The sequence below is a fragment of the Haplochromis burtoni genome, unplaced genomic scaffold (genome assembly GCF_018398535.1).
Source record: "Haplochromis burtoni strain Fernald_Lab_line unplaced genomic scaffold, NCSU_Asbu1 Contig_87, whole genome shotgun sequence".
NCBI classification, from domain to species: Eukaryota; Metazoa; Chordata; class Actinopteri; order Cichliformes; family Cichlidae; genus Haplochromis; species Haplochromis burtoni.
Genome location: NW_024582448.1, coordinates 864834 through 883240, shown reverse-complemented (window position 1 = coordinate 883240; position 18407 = coordinate 864834). Strand labels below are relative to the sequence as shown.

Sequence of the window (18407 nt, the reverse complement as noted above, 5' to 3'; positions counted from 1 at the left end):
ATTCAGCAACTAATATAAAATAATATAATCCTCACCTCTAAAGTTTCCAAAAACACAATTTGATCAATTATAATACAGTATATAATACAATTTTGAAAAAACAGATGCCTTGTTTGTCTTTTGACTGCGTTTTATGTTGTTTTGATCTACTGATTAGTTTCATTTTAACTTGCTTTTTACTACAGCTTCAATCAAAAGTTTAAGATCACTTAAAAATGGCAAAAAAAATCTTCTTTTACATAGTTGGATCAACCAACAACAAGAAATGAGAGTGAGACAAAACATTTTTTTGGAGCATGCAATTTATTGAAAACAACGCTTAAACTAAATAGCCTGTTTCAAAGCTGATCAGAAATTTAGGACCACACCTCCAAAAAAACCCAGTAAAAGAATAAAAAGAATAAAACTTTCTTCCACCTTTCAATGTCCAATGTTTGGTGCTCTCTTGAAAAATCCAAACGGTCAGTTCTGTGGCGTTCATGGACACGAGGCCACCTCTGTTGTTTTCAGCCTTGTCTGAGGTTGACCAGAAAATGAAAATGATGTCAAGGAGACGTTTTTTTTATTTTTGAAGCCCTTCAGTGTCTGATGGTTATGGGGCTGCAGTCGGTACCAGTAATGGCCTTAATTTGGGTTGAGGACTGTCCAGTTTCTTGATGGACAGCCAACTGGATCCTCCAGCTCAGTGCTGGTGAAATTTTGGGGGTTTTCCACTTGACATTTTGGTTCCATAACCCTCAGGATTATTTAAGCTGCGATTGTGCACTGCGAGAGACCCTGCATATGCAGTTCAACAAGCCGACCACGTTCAAAAAGGGAACATTTTTTTGCCTTTGCCATCAGAACGTCATGACAGTGTGACTACCTGACAGAAAATGACAATGAATCCACATTTTTGCACAGATTTGGCCTTTTAAAGGCTTGTGGTCCTAAACTTTTGATCAGCTGTAAAACAGCCTGTTTCGATTTAAGCATTGTTTTCAATAAACTGCATGTTCAAAAAAATGTTTTGTCTCACTCCCATTTCTTGGAACCTTGCTATGATCCAACCATGCAAAATATAATGTTTTGCCATTTTTCAAGTGGTCTTAAACTTTTGTTTGGACTGTATGTTTAGGCACTGAACACTAATGGTTAGGTTCAGGAAAAGATCTTGGTTTGGAATAAAACCCCTTCTCAAAAGTGACCATGCGCACTGAGAAATTATGCTTCCCAGTGAGTTTAAATATGGTGCCAATTCATACTTTATGAGTGACCATATGCTATGACTTTGAAGTAAGACCTGTTTATGGGTGGAACCATAAACCCAGTGTGTCACTGCACCAACACCAAAGGACAACTTGTGGGTACCCGATAGATGCCCGTCTTGACACAACAACAGTATCTGACTCCCTAGGAATGAGACCAGGCATACTACACTATTATTACATACTACATTGTAGTGCTATATGTTAAAATAATGGTGTGATTTCACTGTCTGCCAAACAACATTTACACCATTCTGGAGCCAAATATCAGTTAATTAAAATCACTGTTGGCATACCTCAACCTTGACTATAAAAACTGAAGTAAGTTGTACAGTGTAGGATAACAAACACAAATCTGTTTACCATTGCTATCTGGTTACTGTTAATGAATTGAAGATCCTATAGCATGGGTTTGATTCTCAGCTGTTCCAGAGGCTGAGAGGAACGATCCTCTTGAAGCAGGCGGACTGATAAAACCAAAGTGCGAGATCTCACATTCTGCAATCCAGACCTGCTTGAATGAGGATGGAATAAAACTCTTGCCAGAATCGGAACTAAACGTTGATTCAAAGAGCAAAAAGAGGACACTGGTTATGAAACCGGCCACATCTTCATGCTCTGGCGTGTACAATTGTAAAACTGATGATGATTCAGAGTTCAACGATTTCTGTGTGGAGGTGAAAGGTGATATGATCTCTTTTGGCCATGTTTTCTTGGCAAATGCTTTAACTGTTCTGTTTTGTACACCTTCATGACCTCTAATACTTAACAAAGCAAAACCTGATCATCATCGTATCCATCGTAGCTGATTTTCTTAAACGTCTAAACGTTTAGCTGCTTTCTGTATACATGCTTTACATTTTAGGACAGCGTCTTCAGTGTCCAGCATGTATTATGATGAACTTTTTTTTCTGCAAACCTGTGTAAATAGTATTTCATGAGTGCACTGCCGCACATATGTTTTTACATCACTTCAAATGTGGCTTAACACCCACCAATGCTTCTGATGTCTGTGAGGAGTTATTACCTTGACAGCAAATCTTAAAATCAGCATGACTAGGCTGTGAAAACTTGTGCATGAGCATAAATAATGAGATCTAGATTCATCCGAAAACTACTTTTAGTATTTTTTTTTGTTTTTGTTTTTTTCTGCAGCACCACCGGTAACATTTGCTGATATCCCAGAGAGGGACCTTTTCCAGAGTGTTGTGGAACATGAACAGCTTGTTCTGTCATGTGAAGTATCAAGGTCTGATGGTGTTGTCAAATGGTACAAAGACGGAACTGAAATGCAACCAACCAATAATGTTACAATCCAAGCAGAGGGCACCAAAAGAAAGCTGATTATAGATTCAGCCCAACTGTCCGATACAGCTACATACACATCCCGTGTAGGAGACAACGTTTTAGTCTTCAAAGTTAACATACGAGGTAATAAAATACTCAAATACAACAGTCCAGAATTCAAAAACATCTGCTGATTGTATCTGCATATACAGATGTGGCTTCAATTGCTTGTACTCTTCCCCCAAAGAACCTCCTGTGACGATAATCTATCCCAAGGAGGATGTCCACCTTGACCGTCATGTCCCCGATGAAATTATTCTAAGCTGTGAACTGTCTCGTGCCAGTGGTGTGGTCAGCTGGTATAAAGACGGTCAAAAGCTTCAAGAGAGTGAGAACATCAAGCTCAAGGTAGAAGGGCCTTATCGACGACTTAAGATACTGTCTAGTGGCGTAGAGGATTCTGGAGAATACGTCTGTGATACAGCTGACGATTCAATATTCTTTCACCTAAATATCACAGGTACAAACACCTGACACTATAGATACTGTCTGTGCATGTGTCACTGTTATAAGAGAAAGGAGCACAATGTCCTATTAGGGGGTTGGTATATTTAACTCAAACTAGTCAATGTCACGCATCATCATAACATTTTTAAGGCTAAAATATTGATATCTAAATGGCCTCCCACCAAGGTAAGGTGAAATTAACTCTGGTCTGTTGCTCTGCAAAGAGCTGAGAAATATTTTAACTGCTGCATACAGAAGCCTTTACACTATTATGCAGTATTGTTTTAATTGAAAAGCTGGGTGATACCGTTCACTTTCAGAACCTCCAGTGAAGATTGTATCCCCAAGTCAGTCAGAAATGGAACTATGTCAGCAGACCTCTGAGAGGATGGTGCTAAGCTGTGAGATCTCACGGCCCAATGCAATGGTACGCTGGTATCGTGATGGACTCGAGGTGGAGGAGAACGACAATCTCATTCTGGAGGTGGACGGTGTCTACAGAAGACTTATTATACCTGAAACCACTGTCAAAGATTCAGCAGAATATGTGTGCGACACAGCGGATGACTCCAAGACGTTCTTTGTAAACATAGCAGGTAATTAAACTTAATAATTAGAAGGCTCTTGCTATGTCAGCATATATCCACTCTAACTTAAGATTCACTTAACACACAGAGCCTCCTGTTCGCTTCATTCGTCCTCGGAAGATGGCAAGTAGAGTAGAGAAAATGGCTGGGGAGACTCTAGTTCTAGACTGCGAGGTTTCAAGATCAAATGCTGAAGTCACTTGGAAGAAGAATGGGGAAGAAGTCGAAGACTCTAGAAACATCACAATCCTTGAAGATGGCGTCATCCGTCAGTTGACCATTCACTCGCTGACAGTGGAAGATGCTGGGCAATATGTCTGCGACGCAAAAGACGATGTAATGGATTTCAGTGTGATAGTGCAAGGTAGGTTAAGCCTCATGCCTGAATTATGCTTCTGGGGTGAATCTATGTAGAGCCACTGATGTTGCCCATGGAAGTGGCAGGCTGCATTGATGGTGATGTGTGGTTATATTTCTAGGAAGGCTTCATAAGGGTTTGTGCTTATGGCATATCTATGGTGTAGATTTAACACAGACGTACTGTCTGTAAACAGGCCTAGAGACTAGTTGCTGATCTCCAGTTGCTAGAGAAAGATGTGTATGTGTCCCAGCACCAAAAACCTTGTGATTCTTTTGATCTCTAGCAGATTGCTGCAGTTGCCTGTAGTGTGCATGAAAGATAGAGATTTGTCTGCAAACACTTTACATTTACACTCCAAGCAGCAGTAAAACCTGGGAAAAAAAAGTAAGGACATTATTGCTTTAACAAACACATTTTAGAAGGCACAACTTTTACTTTGAAGGCAAATGGTTTCCAGACTGTTTCACTATCATTTGGGGAATAGTTTGCGAGTGCAGCGTATATAGCTTGACTGTCCTGCAACCATTGGCTAGCAGTGAAGGAATACTTTTTCCCTTTGCAGATGGTCTGGCAATTATTCTGTTCCAATAAATGGAATGTTCTGTTTTCTTCATTTTCAGAATTACCTGTAAAAATTCTTGGAAAAACAGATGCAAAAATAGAAAAACAGTTCTTAGTATCAGATGACATTATTCTTGTATGTGAACTCTCAAGAGCCAATGCCTCAGTCAGCTGGTATAAAGATGACAAGCTTATTGATGACAATGAGCGATACTGCATCGAAGAGCAAGGTGTTTTCCGATCTCTGGTGGTCCTAAATGCGGCATTTGAAGATTCAGGAGAATATACATGCGATGCAGTGGATGATAAAATAGTCTTCTATATCACTGTCAAAGGTAATATTAATAATAAATACTTAACAACTTGTCTTTCCTTTATGTTGAACACAAAATGATAATGTGCTTGTTTTTGTTCAGAGCCTCCTGTGCAGATCATTGGAAATGCAGGCCACCCAGAGCATCATATACTGGTAGCAGGAGATGATCTTATTTTGGAGTGTGAAGTGTCTCGGCCAAACGCCACAGTTGAGTGGTTATGGAACGGCAAGAGACTGAAACCAGATACTCGCGTAAAAATTGACAACTATGACGTTGTTAGGAAGCTTGTTCTCTCTGGACTTCAGCCCTCGGACTCTGGAGAATACATTTGCGATGCCCTCGATGACAAATTGATAACAATTGTAGAGGTCCAAGGTAAGTTAAGATGATGTTCAAAGAGGTGTCAGAATTTCATATGACTAGGTTTAACCTCCTAAGACCCAAACTCTTTCATGACATGCATTTTTAATTTTTCTTTGCTATTTGGGTTGATTGGGAACTGATGATTGTAAAAACAATGAATTACCAGATTTTTTTTTTTACCTAATTTTTGTTTCTGAGAAAAATGAGATCCACATATGAGGACATTCGTTTTAAATTTTGATAGATCAGTGGCAGTATAACGTCCTTGTAAGTGGATATCAGGCCCTTGTAGAGAAAAATTAAGTATTTTGGTCTAGACAACCCAAAATGTGATGTCCACATATGTGGACGCCAGGTCCTAGGAGGTTAATGATGCTTGCACTTGGAATTTCAAGCAGCTTCTTTGTAAATGTATTTTTGCTCAGAGCCGCCAGCCAAGTTTCTGAATAAAAAAGCAAACAACATCACAGCCTATGAAAACGAGAGCGTCACACTGTGTGCCATTGTGAGCCATGAAAGAGCAAATGTTCGGTGGCTGAAAGATGGCCAACTATTGAACGAGGAGAACATTCACATCTCCAGTGTGGGTAATACCCACAAGCTCATCATTAATCCTCTGCAGCTGTCTGATTCTGGAGAATATGTCTGTGACGTAAAGACAGATGAGATGTATTTCAGTCTTTTAGTGAAAGGTAGGAATTTATCACTTAACAAAATGTGACCTCTCTTTCTAAGTATTTGATTACAAGATGCCATGATCTAAAACTGTATTTCTTTGCCCAACAGAAATGAAGGTTAAATTTATCAGACAGTTGGAGAATATCAAGGCTCTAAAGGGAACCCGCCTTACGTTACAATGTGAGATCAACAAGCCAAAAGGAGACGTTCAGTGGCTAAAAAATGGCAACGAGATCTCTCCTAGCCGTCAGCACACAATCAGGGCTCAAGGTAGAGAGCGGAGCTTTACCATCCACCAACTAATGGAGGAAGACAGTGGAGAATATGTCTGTGAATCCACAGATGACAAGACCTCAGCCACTGTTACTGTAGAAAGTAGGTCCATGTAAATCTTTAAGAGAGACAATATGCTGGCCAATGTGCAATTGTAACATGTGAGCAAAGTTTGAGCTCACAATTCATATGAATGTTTTTCAGCCCCCCGTATTATTGAGTTCATAGCAGAGCTTCGCAATGTCATCATCTGTGAAGGAGAAGATGCAGTTTTTAAGTGTGTGGTTTCACCAGAGGACACCAAGTTGGTGTGGCGCTTAAACGGCAAGCAAGTAGCCCTGAACAAGCGCACTGTGGTTTCCAGCAATGGGCTATGCCACATGCTCTGCATCAACAACTGCATGGTTTCAGATAGCAGCAGAGTGACAGCTGATGCAGAGGGGTTGATTTCAGAGGCAGAACTACAGGTTCAAGGTGAGTTGCGGCCCCTGCGATTGACACTTTACAAATTTGAATAATCCATAGAGATTAGAATATTCAACATTAAGTTTCCTTATTTTTCTCTGGTGACTATCAAGCTTCAGTGGAGTAGTTTCCCTTTAATGGCATATATGACACATATTCCTTGCAAACAACTTTAAACTATTGAAAAGGTGACTTTGACAGCTTGCACCTCACAGGTTCTCATATCAGAATTCCTCTGGTTACTGACAGAGACAAGTGGCTCAGTGGTTTTGGCGTGCATTGCACTGCAGGGGGTAAGGCCCCACAGAGCTTTTTACTCATTCTCTGTGCTTAAACTTGCCATGCACCTTTGCTGGTTTACATATTCCCGTTGGTTTGGGTGTGGCCTCACAGTAGACTTAACAAAAAGCACATACATAACTTAAGCATACTGTAATTGAATATAAGTGATGCAGTAAAACTGTTGACACGCTGTTATGTACTAATTCCTAACATTCACTTCAAGAGCAACAGGTGCTGTTCAGTAAGAAAATGACACCAGTTGTAGCTGAAGAATACAGTGAAGCAACTCTAGAAGTGGAGGTGAGTGTGGATTCGGGAGAGGTGCAGTGGATGAGGCAAGGGGTGCTAATCCACCCTGGGGCCAAGTATACTCTAAAGCACAAGGGCCGCAAACACAGTCTCACCCTCCACAAAGTGTCAATGTCTGACCGGGGCACCTACAGCTGTGAAACCCTTCATGACCGCACACAAGCCCAGCTCACAGTGGAACGTAAGTGCCCACGTGTTCTCACTATGCCCTGTTGTTGTTTGTTTACCGCTGTTGCCGACAACCCCATCTCACGCGCAGCCTCCATCACTGCTTCATATGAAGGCAAATTTCAATTAACTGAGTAAGAGTAATTTGAGTGACCTGGGGACCAGGTTGGCACTTGTACTGAAATATGATGGAATCCAACAGGTGATATCCTTACAGCCCAAGCTGACTTTCGGACCAGGGCTTTCTGTTGTGACGCAGGACCAACAAAGCCCTGATAATTACACATGGGCGGGACACACCAAATTCTATTCTAAGGGTTAAATGCTTGATAATTAAAAGATGCCTCTGTTCACAGCCCATAATTTGATTTTGTAAACAAAATAGAAAATTCCTATGAATAAGCGTCATTTAACTTTCTCGAGAGCATTGAGGCCTGGCATACTGTAAAACGGGTAGGTTGTGGTGATTAAGATGTACTTATGCTTGTTTTTCTTTGCAGATGCTTCTTGTGTTTCGTAGTCCTATGAGCCACAGGCCAGTGGGTGAATTAAAGGCTGTTCTTTCAACACTAGTGTGGGTGGGAAGGGGAAAGTCAGTACTTCAGGCTGCTGTTGGCACCTCCTATGAATTTGGATCTCCTCCTATTGCATCTAAATTTACACCCTGGCCTTCAAAATTGAGGTTGTTGTCATCAGGTCTCCAAAATAAACACTCCTTTTTTTCCACAGGGAATGTGTGTCTGTGTTAGAATAAGTGAAAAATGTTGGCCCTTCCAAAGTGCACTGGGCTTTTGCGTAAAGCCCAGTGCTCAAATGGCTTGTGTACGTGCCAGCTTGTATTGTTTAACCACTGTGCACCAAAAAGACTCCACGCCTGTTCTTCGACTATAAAAGGACGCCATGTCTGCTCAGCGCTAAATGCCTGAAATGAAAATGCCTGTGTTAGGTTCCCAGTCTCTCAAACATGACTTTTCCCACTTTGATGCCTCTGTAGCTCGAAAAATCACAATCAAGAGGGGACTGACTGACATTAAAACCACAGAGAGGGAAACGGCTTCTTTTGAGGTAGAGGTGTCCCATCCCAATGTCCCGGGCACATGGATGAGAAACGGACTCAAGCTTAAGCCAACTAATCACTTCCGTATGAGCGCAAAAGGACAAGTCCACAGCCTTACTATCTCTAACCTGTCAGTAGAAGACACTGGCACCTTTGTGTTCTGCATAGAGAATCTGAAGACCTCTGCAAGGCTTGTTGTAAAGGGTAGGTAAATTGTAAAGAGAAGCAGCTTTGCGATAATGAGTGCAAATTGCTCAACTGTTTAGTTCAATAATCATGTAAGCAATCCAGGCCAACTTATTATGCACTTCTGTTCACAGCAGGCAAACTGCAACTTTACTCATTTTGTTGTGACCTTAAACTGGTAGCTAAAGTGGCCTACTCAACGCTGGCCATGTGCCAACTAGTGGAGGCATGTAACAGAATGGATTGACAGCACTGCTACCACTGCCTTTATCCGGGCTCGTGTTACAAACACAAATTGGCCTAGCCCAACCAAGTGAAAAGCAGTAGCTCGGTTGAGTCTTTTCTGTCAGGTGTCATTTTAACCTCATGCTGTAAAATAATCCACTCCATAACCAGTCACTCAGTATGCATCATCCCTTTGAGCTCAGTATGAAATGCTGTCGATGACAATTGGATGAAAATGTCATCGCAATGAATCCATATAAGTTACTCCTAAAGGTTACTTTAATTTTGAGCAGCAATGCGTTTGAAGAAATTTAAGCAGGATTTTGGCTGTTAAGTAATCTCTTTCTGCACCAGAGCCCCCAGTGACCGTTTTCAGAAAACTGGAGAACCAGAGGTTCCCTGAAGGGGCAGTAATCTCCATCGAGTGTGAGCTGTCAAGACACAACGTGGATGTGAAATGGATGAAGGTCAGTGTTTGGTTTTTTTATTTATTCTTTACTGGCAACATTTGTGATACTGACAAAAGACCACAGGAAAAAAAACCACCCTGAAAACATTGATGTTAAAAGTTTTTTTTAGAGTAATTTCCCCAAACCAACTCTTGATCTCTGCAGAATGTTCAAAGTAAAATTTTACTGCATTTGTTTGTTTTATTTTGTGTTTTCTTATCATTTTCAGGACGGGGCTGAGGTGAAGACCAGCAAAGACTTGCGCATTTATGCAATGGGAAGGAAACGGTTTCTCCAGATCATGAAATGCCAAGTCAGTGATTCTGGCATGTACACCTGCGATGCAGGAGATGCAGCTACATCCTGCACTGTGGAAGTCTACGGTACAGTCTACTATGTAAAATGATACCAACTTGATGGCAACCAAGTATTAAAGCAGTTGTAGGTTTTGAAAAAAATTCTTACTGGTCCTAAATTTATATAGTTTTGATAAGAAGCGATATTATGAGATGGGGTGTTTTTTGCAATAAGGACCTCACAAAAACTAGAATGATGACTCACTACAGTGCCACATCAAATGGTTGGGCATTTTTATTCAGAATTACACAATTACTACCAAGGTCATCTTCTGAGCTATGATCAGACACTGTTAGATGGCTTGGAACCTGAATGCTACACAGCTGTAGCCGGTGTATTCAACAAGAATCACCTGTTGCTTCAACACTTATAAAGCCCACGTGCCTGATTATTGGTATTTATGCTGGTATAGCTGGACATTATAGCATCAATCACCAATTATTCGCAATTCAAACAAGCCAAGCTTTAGTTAGCAGTTAGCAATAACCTCACTGAAGCATGTTGTAGTTGAACACAACTACACCAAACTACAACAAATAAGTAACTTAATAAGTTACTAAATATAATTTTGTATTGCCTGCCAGCGATTTGAGGTTGTGGTTAAGGCTCCATTATATCAAGTAGTAGAGTAGTCTAATTTTGGAGATATTGTTGCTTTTTGGCTAACAGTACTAGTAAGATTAGTATCTCCATTTTAAGATACCGGTTCTGACATTTAAAGCTCTTCAAGGACAAGCACCAGCCTACATCATTGAACTTTTACAGCCCTATGTCCCTAGTAGGTCCCTGAGGTCTTGTGATCAGGGCCTACTTGTTGTTCAGCATACAAGGCTGAAAACCAAGGGAGACAGAGCTTTTGCCACTGTGGCCGCCAGACTGTGGAACTCTCTTCCTCAGAACTTAAGATCTACGGACTCAGTGATCACTGTTAAAAAACAACTAAAAACACATCTTTTTAGAATTGCATTTTGTTAACTGTCTGTTTTTGTTTTATACCTTGTGAAGCACTTTGGGATCTTTTATCTAGAAATGTGCTATATAAATAAAATTTTACTTACTTACATGTGCATATAATGCAGTTCTCTTAATGTTTAAGAAGAACACAGCAGAGAATAAGTGTCTTTCTTCTTAAAAATCAAGATGAGCTATTAAGAAATTGTACTTGTGTGGATACCATCAGAATAATATTTGCAGATTCAGAGCTACATATAAAAAATACATTAGTTAAAAGTTTCTGTGTCTGAGAAAAATGAGAAACTTAGCTATACAAATATATTGTTCTAATAAAATGTTCATAATTGTAGCCCCAATAGTGCTATTAGGCTATTATTACTAATTAGATTGGGAAGTTAATTAATTAATTAATGATTAATAATAAATTATTAGTACTGCTGGCTGTAGCTGGTATTTATGGCCATGTTGTTTTAGTAAGGAGTTGAAACTGCATTCAAGAGGTGGCTTTCAGCTTTACAAATACAGCACAATGCTGCCATCTGCCTGCAACATCTATATGTTCTATGTCTGCTGGATGTGTGAATGAGGACTCCATTGTAATCTTAAATATATATATGTATACATATGTATTTATATATACATATTTTTAAATTTGAATTCTACAGAGCGTGAGCTGGTGATCCTCCAAGGTCTTGAGGACCTGGACATCCAAGAGGATGAAAACGCTGTGTTTGTTTGTGAGATCTCAGTGGAGGATGTGCCAGGGGAATGGTACAAAAATGGGGAGCGGATACAGCCCACCAGTACCATTAAGATCCGCCAGGAAGGTTTGCAAAAACCAAAACAAATAAACAAACAAAAATACTTTTTAGGCTTTAACCAGAAAGAAAACCTGAGAATCTGAAAAAATATTTTATAATAAACATTTCAGAATTTTTTTCATTTCAGGGACAAAACATTTTCTTCTCATGTGCAACGTGCGAGCAGAGGACTCTGGAGAGATTAAGTTTGTGGCGCGGCACATTGAATCTGTTGCTTACTTGGAGGTGGAAGGTATTCAAATAATGCACCTACTAACTAATTAGAATGGATAAACCATACTGGGGCAACCTGATGATCCTTAAGTTTTGGGGGGTTAATTCAGTGAGTTTGCTCAATTAATCCAACTAAACAGTAAAATTTCATTTTTTCAATGCAATCAATATTTAGCTTCACATTTCCTGTCTCTAGTGCATGTATTGAATATGTATTTTCTAATCATTAAAGTAAGGTGAGGTAGGTTACGATGTCTACCTCAGTGTGTTGTGATTTCAATAAGACCCATATTTAAACGACATTCCTTCCCTTTCAGAGCTTCCAGTCAGTATTGTAAAACCTCTGCAAGACAAGACGGCCCTTGAGAAGAGCCGTGTGATCTTGGACTGCACAGTATCCAACCCCAGATGTAGCATCCGCTGGTACAAAGGCAGCAATGTCATCCTGCCCTCTGAACGCTTCGAGATCTGCAGCGAAGGATGTTATCGCAAGCTGATCATCCAGCAGGTGGCGCTAGATGATGAGGGCACATACAGTGTGCAGGTTGGAGATTATACTTGCTCTGCAAAGCTGACAGTGGAGGGTAAGAGGCTTTTTCATTAAAGCTTAACATCATCAGTGCACAAAAATGACATCTGACTAAAAGTTAGGTCTAGTTCTTTTAGCAGGATATTGTTATCTAGGCATGCACCACCTTTACTAGGTCTGTTTTTATTTCTGTGCCATTGATTATCCCATAAAATGGGTTGTAGAGACAAATGTCAGGACTTACATTTTTGTCACCCCTTCCCCCCAGAGTCTGTTATTAAAATACCCAGAGTTTGTTATTAGAGCTGTAACAAGATAAAATCCCTCTCTTATAGTAGCAACAGCAAATACTGTGTGTGCATATATAACCAGATAGTGCCACCTACTGGAACAGCAGAGTTACCACATGTAATTTCTTATTTCGTGAAAGGTGTAATATCCCGGCACATTTTTATATAGGAGTCAGTCTGTTTTAATTTCACAATCACCTTATTTAACTTGATCATGGGTGATATAAAGTAATGTTCATAGATAAGTCCCCAAACGGGCAAATTAAAATCATCTACACTAATTTGATTCTACACTGACTTCATAGTGTGGTGGTTTACAAATTTGCCTAAATCATGAAAGAGTCCTGTTTGAGAACAGAATGAGAGCATGGCCAGCAGAAGAACCCCTCCTAGGTCATTCCTGGGAGGGAAAATCTACAGTGGCGCTGCTTTGTAAATATGGGAACAGTTAAAGAAAGACTTTGTTTAACTTTCAGGAAAGCAATGTAATAATAATGATGATGATCCAAAAGGCAAAAACATGGGATGTTTCTTGGCAACATAATCTGACGTGAAAAATATCAGCCGGACTCTTTAATGTAAGACATTGACTTTGTAATTTTAAAAAATCATCCATCCAGCATCTTAACCGCTAATTAGTATGCAGGAGCAACACTGTTAAAAAGATTGTTGAATATATTGTAGTCTGACATTCAGTGCTCTGGATGTTTGTGTTATCCTCGATTTTGGTAGTGAATCTGTAATATCTCCTTGGATACTGATGTTCAGAGTTGGTTATAGAATAAAATCTTGAACAATTTTAAAGATTATAGCTTTCGCTTTTGACTGTGTGGCTGTAAAATCTGGTCACAGCTTTTCAGTCTTGAAAATTTTGAGTGGCTGTATTCTGTACTTAGAACACTCAAACGCTGTTAAAAGAAACTGTAAAAAAAAAAAATCATTTTTTCCAGTGTCCTCACTGTAGTTTCAGGGCCTGTGAAAATTTATAAATTATAGTTTTATTAAATAGACAGAAATTATTGGATGTAAATGAGCTGATTCTGAGGGGATCGGGTGGGCCCTTGTTCATATTTGGTTGATTTTTCTTCAGTTGTTCCTTCACAGTTTATTTTGGTGTACTTCCCTGTAATCCTGTAATTAATTTTTTAAAACAGTTTTCTTGATTGGGGCTTAATTACCATAGCATGGAGAGAGGGAGAGAGAGAGAGGGAGAGACCCTCAATTGTTTTGTTTTTAACCAGTAGGTGTCAGCCTCCTCAAAGAGTTAACTGTCTACTTCTTACCTTGTGAAGTAAGATAGGGTGCCTTGGCCTATGACAGCTCGGATGATCTCCAGCTTCTCTGTGACCCTGAACTGGATGAATTTGGGATAAAAATATGGAGTGATGGAAGTTTTGCCTCCTTTGTTTTAACTTCTCTGTTCAGACCAAGACATCTTCTTAAAAATGTGTATCCGCTTTCTCTCTCATGACCTTACCCAGGCCAGTCTTTATTGATGGTCCGAGAGCTTAAAGATGTGGAAGTCATGGCTCCTGATGAGGCCTGCTTCGAATGTGAGGTCTCAGCTCCTGTCTTCAAATCCCCCGTGTGGACTCTGAACGGGGAGCCTTTGCAGCCGAGCTCTCGGGTACGCCTGGAGAAGATGGGCACAGTGCACAGGCTGACCCTCAGGCAGACCTCTCCGGAATTGAATGGCGTGGTAGAGTTCACAGCTGGGAAAACAAAGAGCAAAGCCCAGCTACGGATAGTGAGTAAGTAGAATAATGGCAATTTTTAAGAGGCAGTACTTTAGTAGGTTTATTTGCATATTTGAAATAACTTTAGATGATTCATAGAGGTCCGCAAATTCATCCTCAAAATATGGCTACAGACATCCTTTAATATTATAGATTATTATTAACTTTTAGGAGTGTGTGTGTGTGTGTGTGTGTGTGCTGTAAAAGTCATGCTCTAGCCAGTTAAACATGCAATTTAAAACCTGGTCATGTAATTGACACCTGAACCACTAGATGGAGGTAATAACAAAGTCTCGAATTTGCTCCATTCGAATGCAAAGAAACAAAATATAGAAAGTGTAATGATGCACAGTTGGAGGAGAAAATGATGTTTGAGTGTAATAGTAACATTATGTTTTCTTTGCCATGAACTGAATATGCAGATTTACAGGTGAACAAAACAAACTGCCCATGTGGCGTATTTAAAGTGTGTTGCATGACTTGGCGTGGTATATACAGCACAAAGCAATAAAAACAGTAAATGTTTGGCTCCCACAGTGCTGCGTTCTATTATCAATATAGGGTGTTTATGGTGGCAGTCCATCAACAGGCATGTAGGTCAAGCAAAATGGAGCACGCACCTGCCGAAGCAGGAGTAGGTTAAACTATTTTTAGTTTTATTATGTCGCCTTTTAAATGAATGTGTGCTATGTTCAGGCAGTAAAACTGTCAGAAATTCACTCAACTTTAAAAAAGAGGACAGATTGCAACATGAGCAGAACCCCATGCATGAGTAGGAAAAGTCAAAGCAATTAAAACACTGGTGAAGTAAATGGATTTGCTCTGATTGTGTTATAATACACTTAATTTTGCTCACATGATAGCTGCATCTACATTTGGATCTTATAATATATGTGATTGCCTTCAGGTCTCAGACTTCAGAAATCATAAGAAATGTGTGGATTACTTTTGTAAAATAAAAGCTTAAATTGTTGCTATTATGGAAGGCAAAAAAATATTATTCTTTCACATGACATGTAGGTAGTTTGGGTTTTTTTTTTATTTTGCAAACACAGCATAATTTTAGATCTCGTGTCTCTTAATATCTTAGATAGAATGTATAAAAGAAGAATCAGTCTTTAGAAAAATAATTTTTACCCAGGGGTAAAAGTATCCCCTTTGGAGTTTAATTATAAGTTTATGCCTTGAGGAAAAAGGCAGAGTTTCCAACTTTAAGATAAATAGGTATGAATTATTGCATAAAGTAATAAATTGAAATAGGTGAAATTGTAAATGAGTGTTTGTGTATTATCTTACATAATGTGTTTCCTCGTTTATCCAAGATAACATTCTGCCAAGGGTGAAAATAAAGGCTAATGTAGTCTAGTTTAATCTAATCTAATCAAAGAAGATTCGTAAAGAGTGAGGAGTCAGAAACCAAAGGAAGTAGGCTAGCAGGTCATACAGTAAGTAGGCTTGCATGCTCTGTTTATCCTCCTGTTTGACTAGAATGGGTATTATAATTTTTTAAAATGCAGATCATTTTGTATTAAATAAGATTTGCAACTAGCTCTTAAGCTCTTTATCTTATCAAAGCATTTATTGAGGTCACAGAACAAGATCAAGGGAACCAAGGACATTTTTCCCCCACACGCATTAGCTTCACGTTTCAATCCTAAAACTGCATCTTTCTTTTATATGCAATCTATGATCCACAGTTTTCTGCTCACACTGTGTTAGGGGTTACTTTTATCCTTGGTTTAGAATTACTGTTCTATGTAATGCAATAGAAAAATAAAGCGGAAAAGAAAACATAAAAGGATGGTTGATATAGTTAGCATCAATTGTGAATAAAAAGGTTTATTAATTAAAAATGTGCTAGCATGAAATTATCATCCAACAGTATAGATAAATACAGCTGAAACAGATTTGTCACTAAACAGCTGGAAATTATTGGCTAAATCTAAGATTAACAATTGAAACTGTTGGCTAATGGTACACCAGACTGCTTGGTATGTGGAGAAGCTATGTTAAGAATAGCTAACAGTATCATTTAACTCTGGATTATCCTTAGTTTTATCTAACAGTCAACAAATGTGTTAGCTAAACATTAATACTTAAAAACCGGCCAATAAATGTGATGAACAGCATTTTTGGGGTGGTAGCTAAGTAGTGCACACATGGTTGAGATGGTAAGCTAATAGTTAGCAATAAACAGTGGAGACAGTTTGCGAGTCATAGCTCGTAAATGGTAATCCGAATCTCAATGGTAAGAGTAAGAGTGGAAAGCTGAAAATAGTCCAGTTCCAGTATAAAATGACTTCATGGGAACTCATTTAAACATGAGAGGGAGTTCTCGAGTTCATCTGTCATGACAGTACTTTTGGGGTATCAGATAAAACCACTTACTGAAAGGGATCACTTCTTTGAAACAGGCGCTTGTCTAGAACGGTCAGAGTTATGTTTAATTAAATCAAAAAATAAAATATGGCGAGCCTCGCTGAACCAACTGTAAGACTTTGTTTCTCTGGACTTCAAAGTAATTTTTTCCTCTGCTTCACAGGTGATCACTGAGTGAAATCCCTGCTCTACAATTACCTTGATGTGGCTTAACTATTATACTGGTGGCTGAAGTTGTACCACTGAAATTGCTTATATATTTAAATCCAGTCTGTAAACGTGGCTTAAACAGGGTTGTGATGGATTTTCATGCAGTTCATTTAATCGTCTCATCGTTTTAACGACAACATTTGCCAGCGTGTGAGAACATTTACAAAGAGTTTTTTTGTTGTTATATAAAACTGGAGTTTCGTTGTAAATAATTTCCAATGTGAAAGTGGTTTGACTGGGTTAACTGGGTTATGAAAGCTTAAGATGAATGTGTATTTGTGCCAAAGAAAATAGAATAAAATGAAATAAAAATCTGATTGAAATACTCAAACTTTAAGTCTCTGGTGTTAAAGTAACCCAACAACAACAACAACAACTCGAAAGAGATTTGGAATATAATGTATGTAAAGCAAAAATTTAAACTCTCAATGTGTGTCTGTATACACACATTGGTAGGCCTTTTCCATTAGGAAACTAACATTATGCATTAATTTTAGGCTCCCCTTATTTTATTACAGCATGTTTTTGTGTGGATGTTGTGGCAGCGACTTTTTCTTTTGGTTTAGAAAACAGAAACACATGAATGAAGTATGAGAACAGACTGCATATAAAAGATGGACTTACCCAACATGATGTAACCCACTGGCAGACTGTGATCAGCTGAGGTGTGCTGCTGCTGTTCTTTGAAGATTAAAAGGTGAAATCAACAAGATATAAGTAGATCTCGCACAAGCTATCGACGCTGATTTACAACTTGTACACAGAATAAAGGTGGAATTCAGTGAGTGAATCATCAGCTTAAATTTTGCACAACATTGGTGATGGATACTCCAATTTACTTATGTAAACTGGCTTAATGTTTTAAAGCATGCAGTAGGAAATAATGACTCCCCACACCTAAATAACGAGCCTGTTTTGAAAATGGAGTAGAAAATACATTAAACGTAAAACGTCATCAGAAAAATAAATACTCAAAGCACAAATACCTGAAAATTTGACTTAACTACAGTAACAGTAATTGCATTTAGTCATTTCCTGCCTCTGGAACTGGTATGAAAAGTGAGAAGTCATTAGTCAATGAGAATTTTATTTAGTTTTATGTTATATTCTAGCCATAACAACTATAATTTAGTACTGTATTCAACATGCTCTTAATCAAGCAGTTCATTCAGCCAATCAGGAAAATGCTGAGTGACATAGGAAGGAATTTGAGGACTTCTGAGGTTACTTAAGACAGCGGTCCCTACCCTTTTTGGCAACACGGACCGGTTTATGCCCGACATTAGTTTCACGGACCGGCCTTTAAGGTGTTGCGGATAAATACAACAAAATAAAACTAGTACCGGTACCGAAAAAAAGAAGATTTATTCATAACACATGTGAAAAGACAAAGGAAAACCGAGTAAATGATAAAAAACGATAACAAAATAACCCTGAAAACCGTACATTTCACACCTGAGCCTCAACTCTCGCGGCCCGGTACCAAACGACTCACGGACCGGTACCGATCCGAGGCCCGGGGGTTGGGGACCGCTGACTTAAGACTTTTATAGATCCATAACTCTTTCAGCAATCAGAGTAGCCACCACGGGATAA

The 18407-nt window shown here is 39.1% G+C and overlaps 1 protein-coding gene across 17 annotated transcripts in view; it reads left to right on the top strand.

Moving 5' to 3' along the window:
* Window positions 1–18185, top strand: part of obsl1b (obscurin like cytoskeletal adaptor 1b) — a 37489-nt gene extending 19304 nt beyond the window's left edge. For 7 of the 17 annotated variants that reach the window (XM_014334687.2, XM_042222487.1, XM_042222488.1 and 4 more), the window contains 19 exons: window positions 1671–1931; window positions 2403–2678; window positions 2782–3054; window positions 3362–3637; window positions 3717–3992; window positions 4610–4885; window positions 4967–5242; window positions 5656–5922; window positions 6017–6283; window positions 6386–6655; window positions 7152–7418; window positions 8400–8666; window positions 9228–9340; window positions 9552–9705; window positions 11299–11460; window positions 11582–11686; window positions 11985–12251; window positions 13968–14237; window positions 16765–18185. In XM_014334687.2, the coding sequence (XP_014190173.1) occupies window positions 1671–1931; window positions 2403–2678; window positions 2782–3054; window positions 3362–3637; window positions 3717–3992; window positions 4610–4885; window positions 4967–5242; window positions 5656–5922; window positions 6017–6283; window positions 6386–6655; window positions 7152–7418; window positions 8400–8666; window positions 9228–9340; window positions 9552–9705; window positions 11299–11460; window positions 11582–11686; window positions 11985–12251; window positions 13968–14237; window positions 16765–16775 (4334 nt within the window). In that variant the 3' untranslated portion in view covers window positions 16776–18185. The remainder of the gene's footprint in view (window positions 1–1670; window positions 1932–2402; window positions 2679–2781; window positions 3055–3361; window positions 3638–3716; window positions 3993–4609; window positions 4886–4966; window positions 5243–5655; window positions 5923–6016; window positions 6284–6385; window positions 6656–7151; window positions 7419–8399; window positions 8667–9227; window positions 9341–9551; window positions 9706–11298; window positions 11461–11581; window positions 11687–11984; window positions 12252–13967; window positions 14238–16764) is intronic. The other 10 variants (XM_042222498.1, XM_042222497.1, XM_042222499.1 and 7 more) reach the window with 5 other exon arrangements.
* Window positions 18186–18407: the final 222 nt, after the last annotated feature.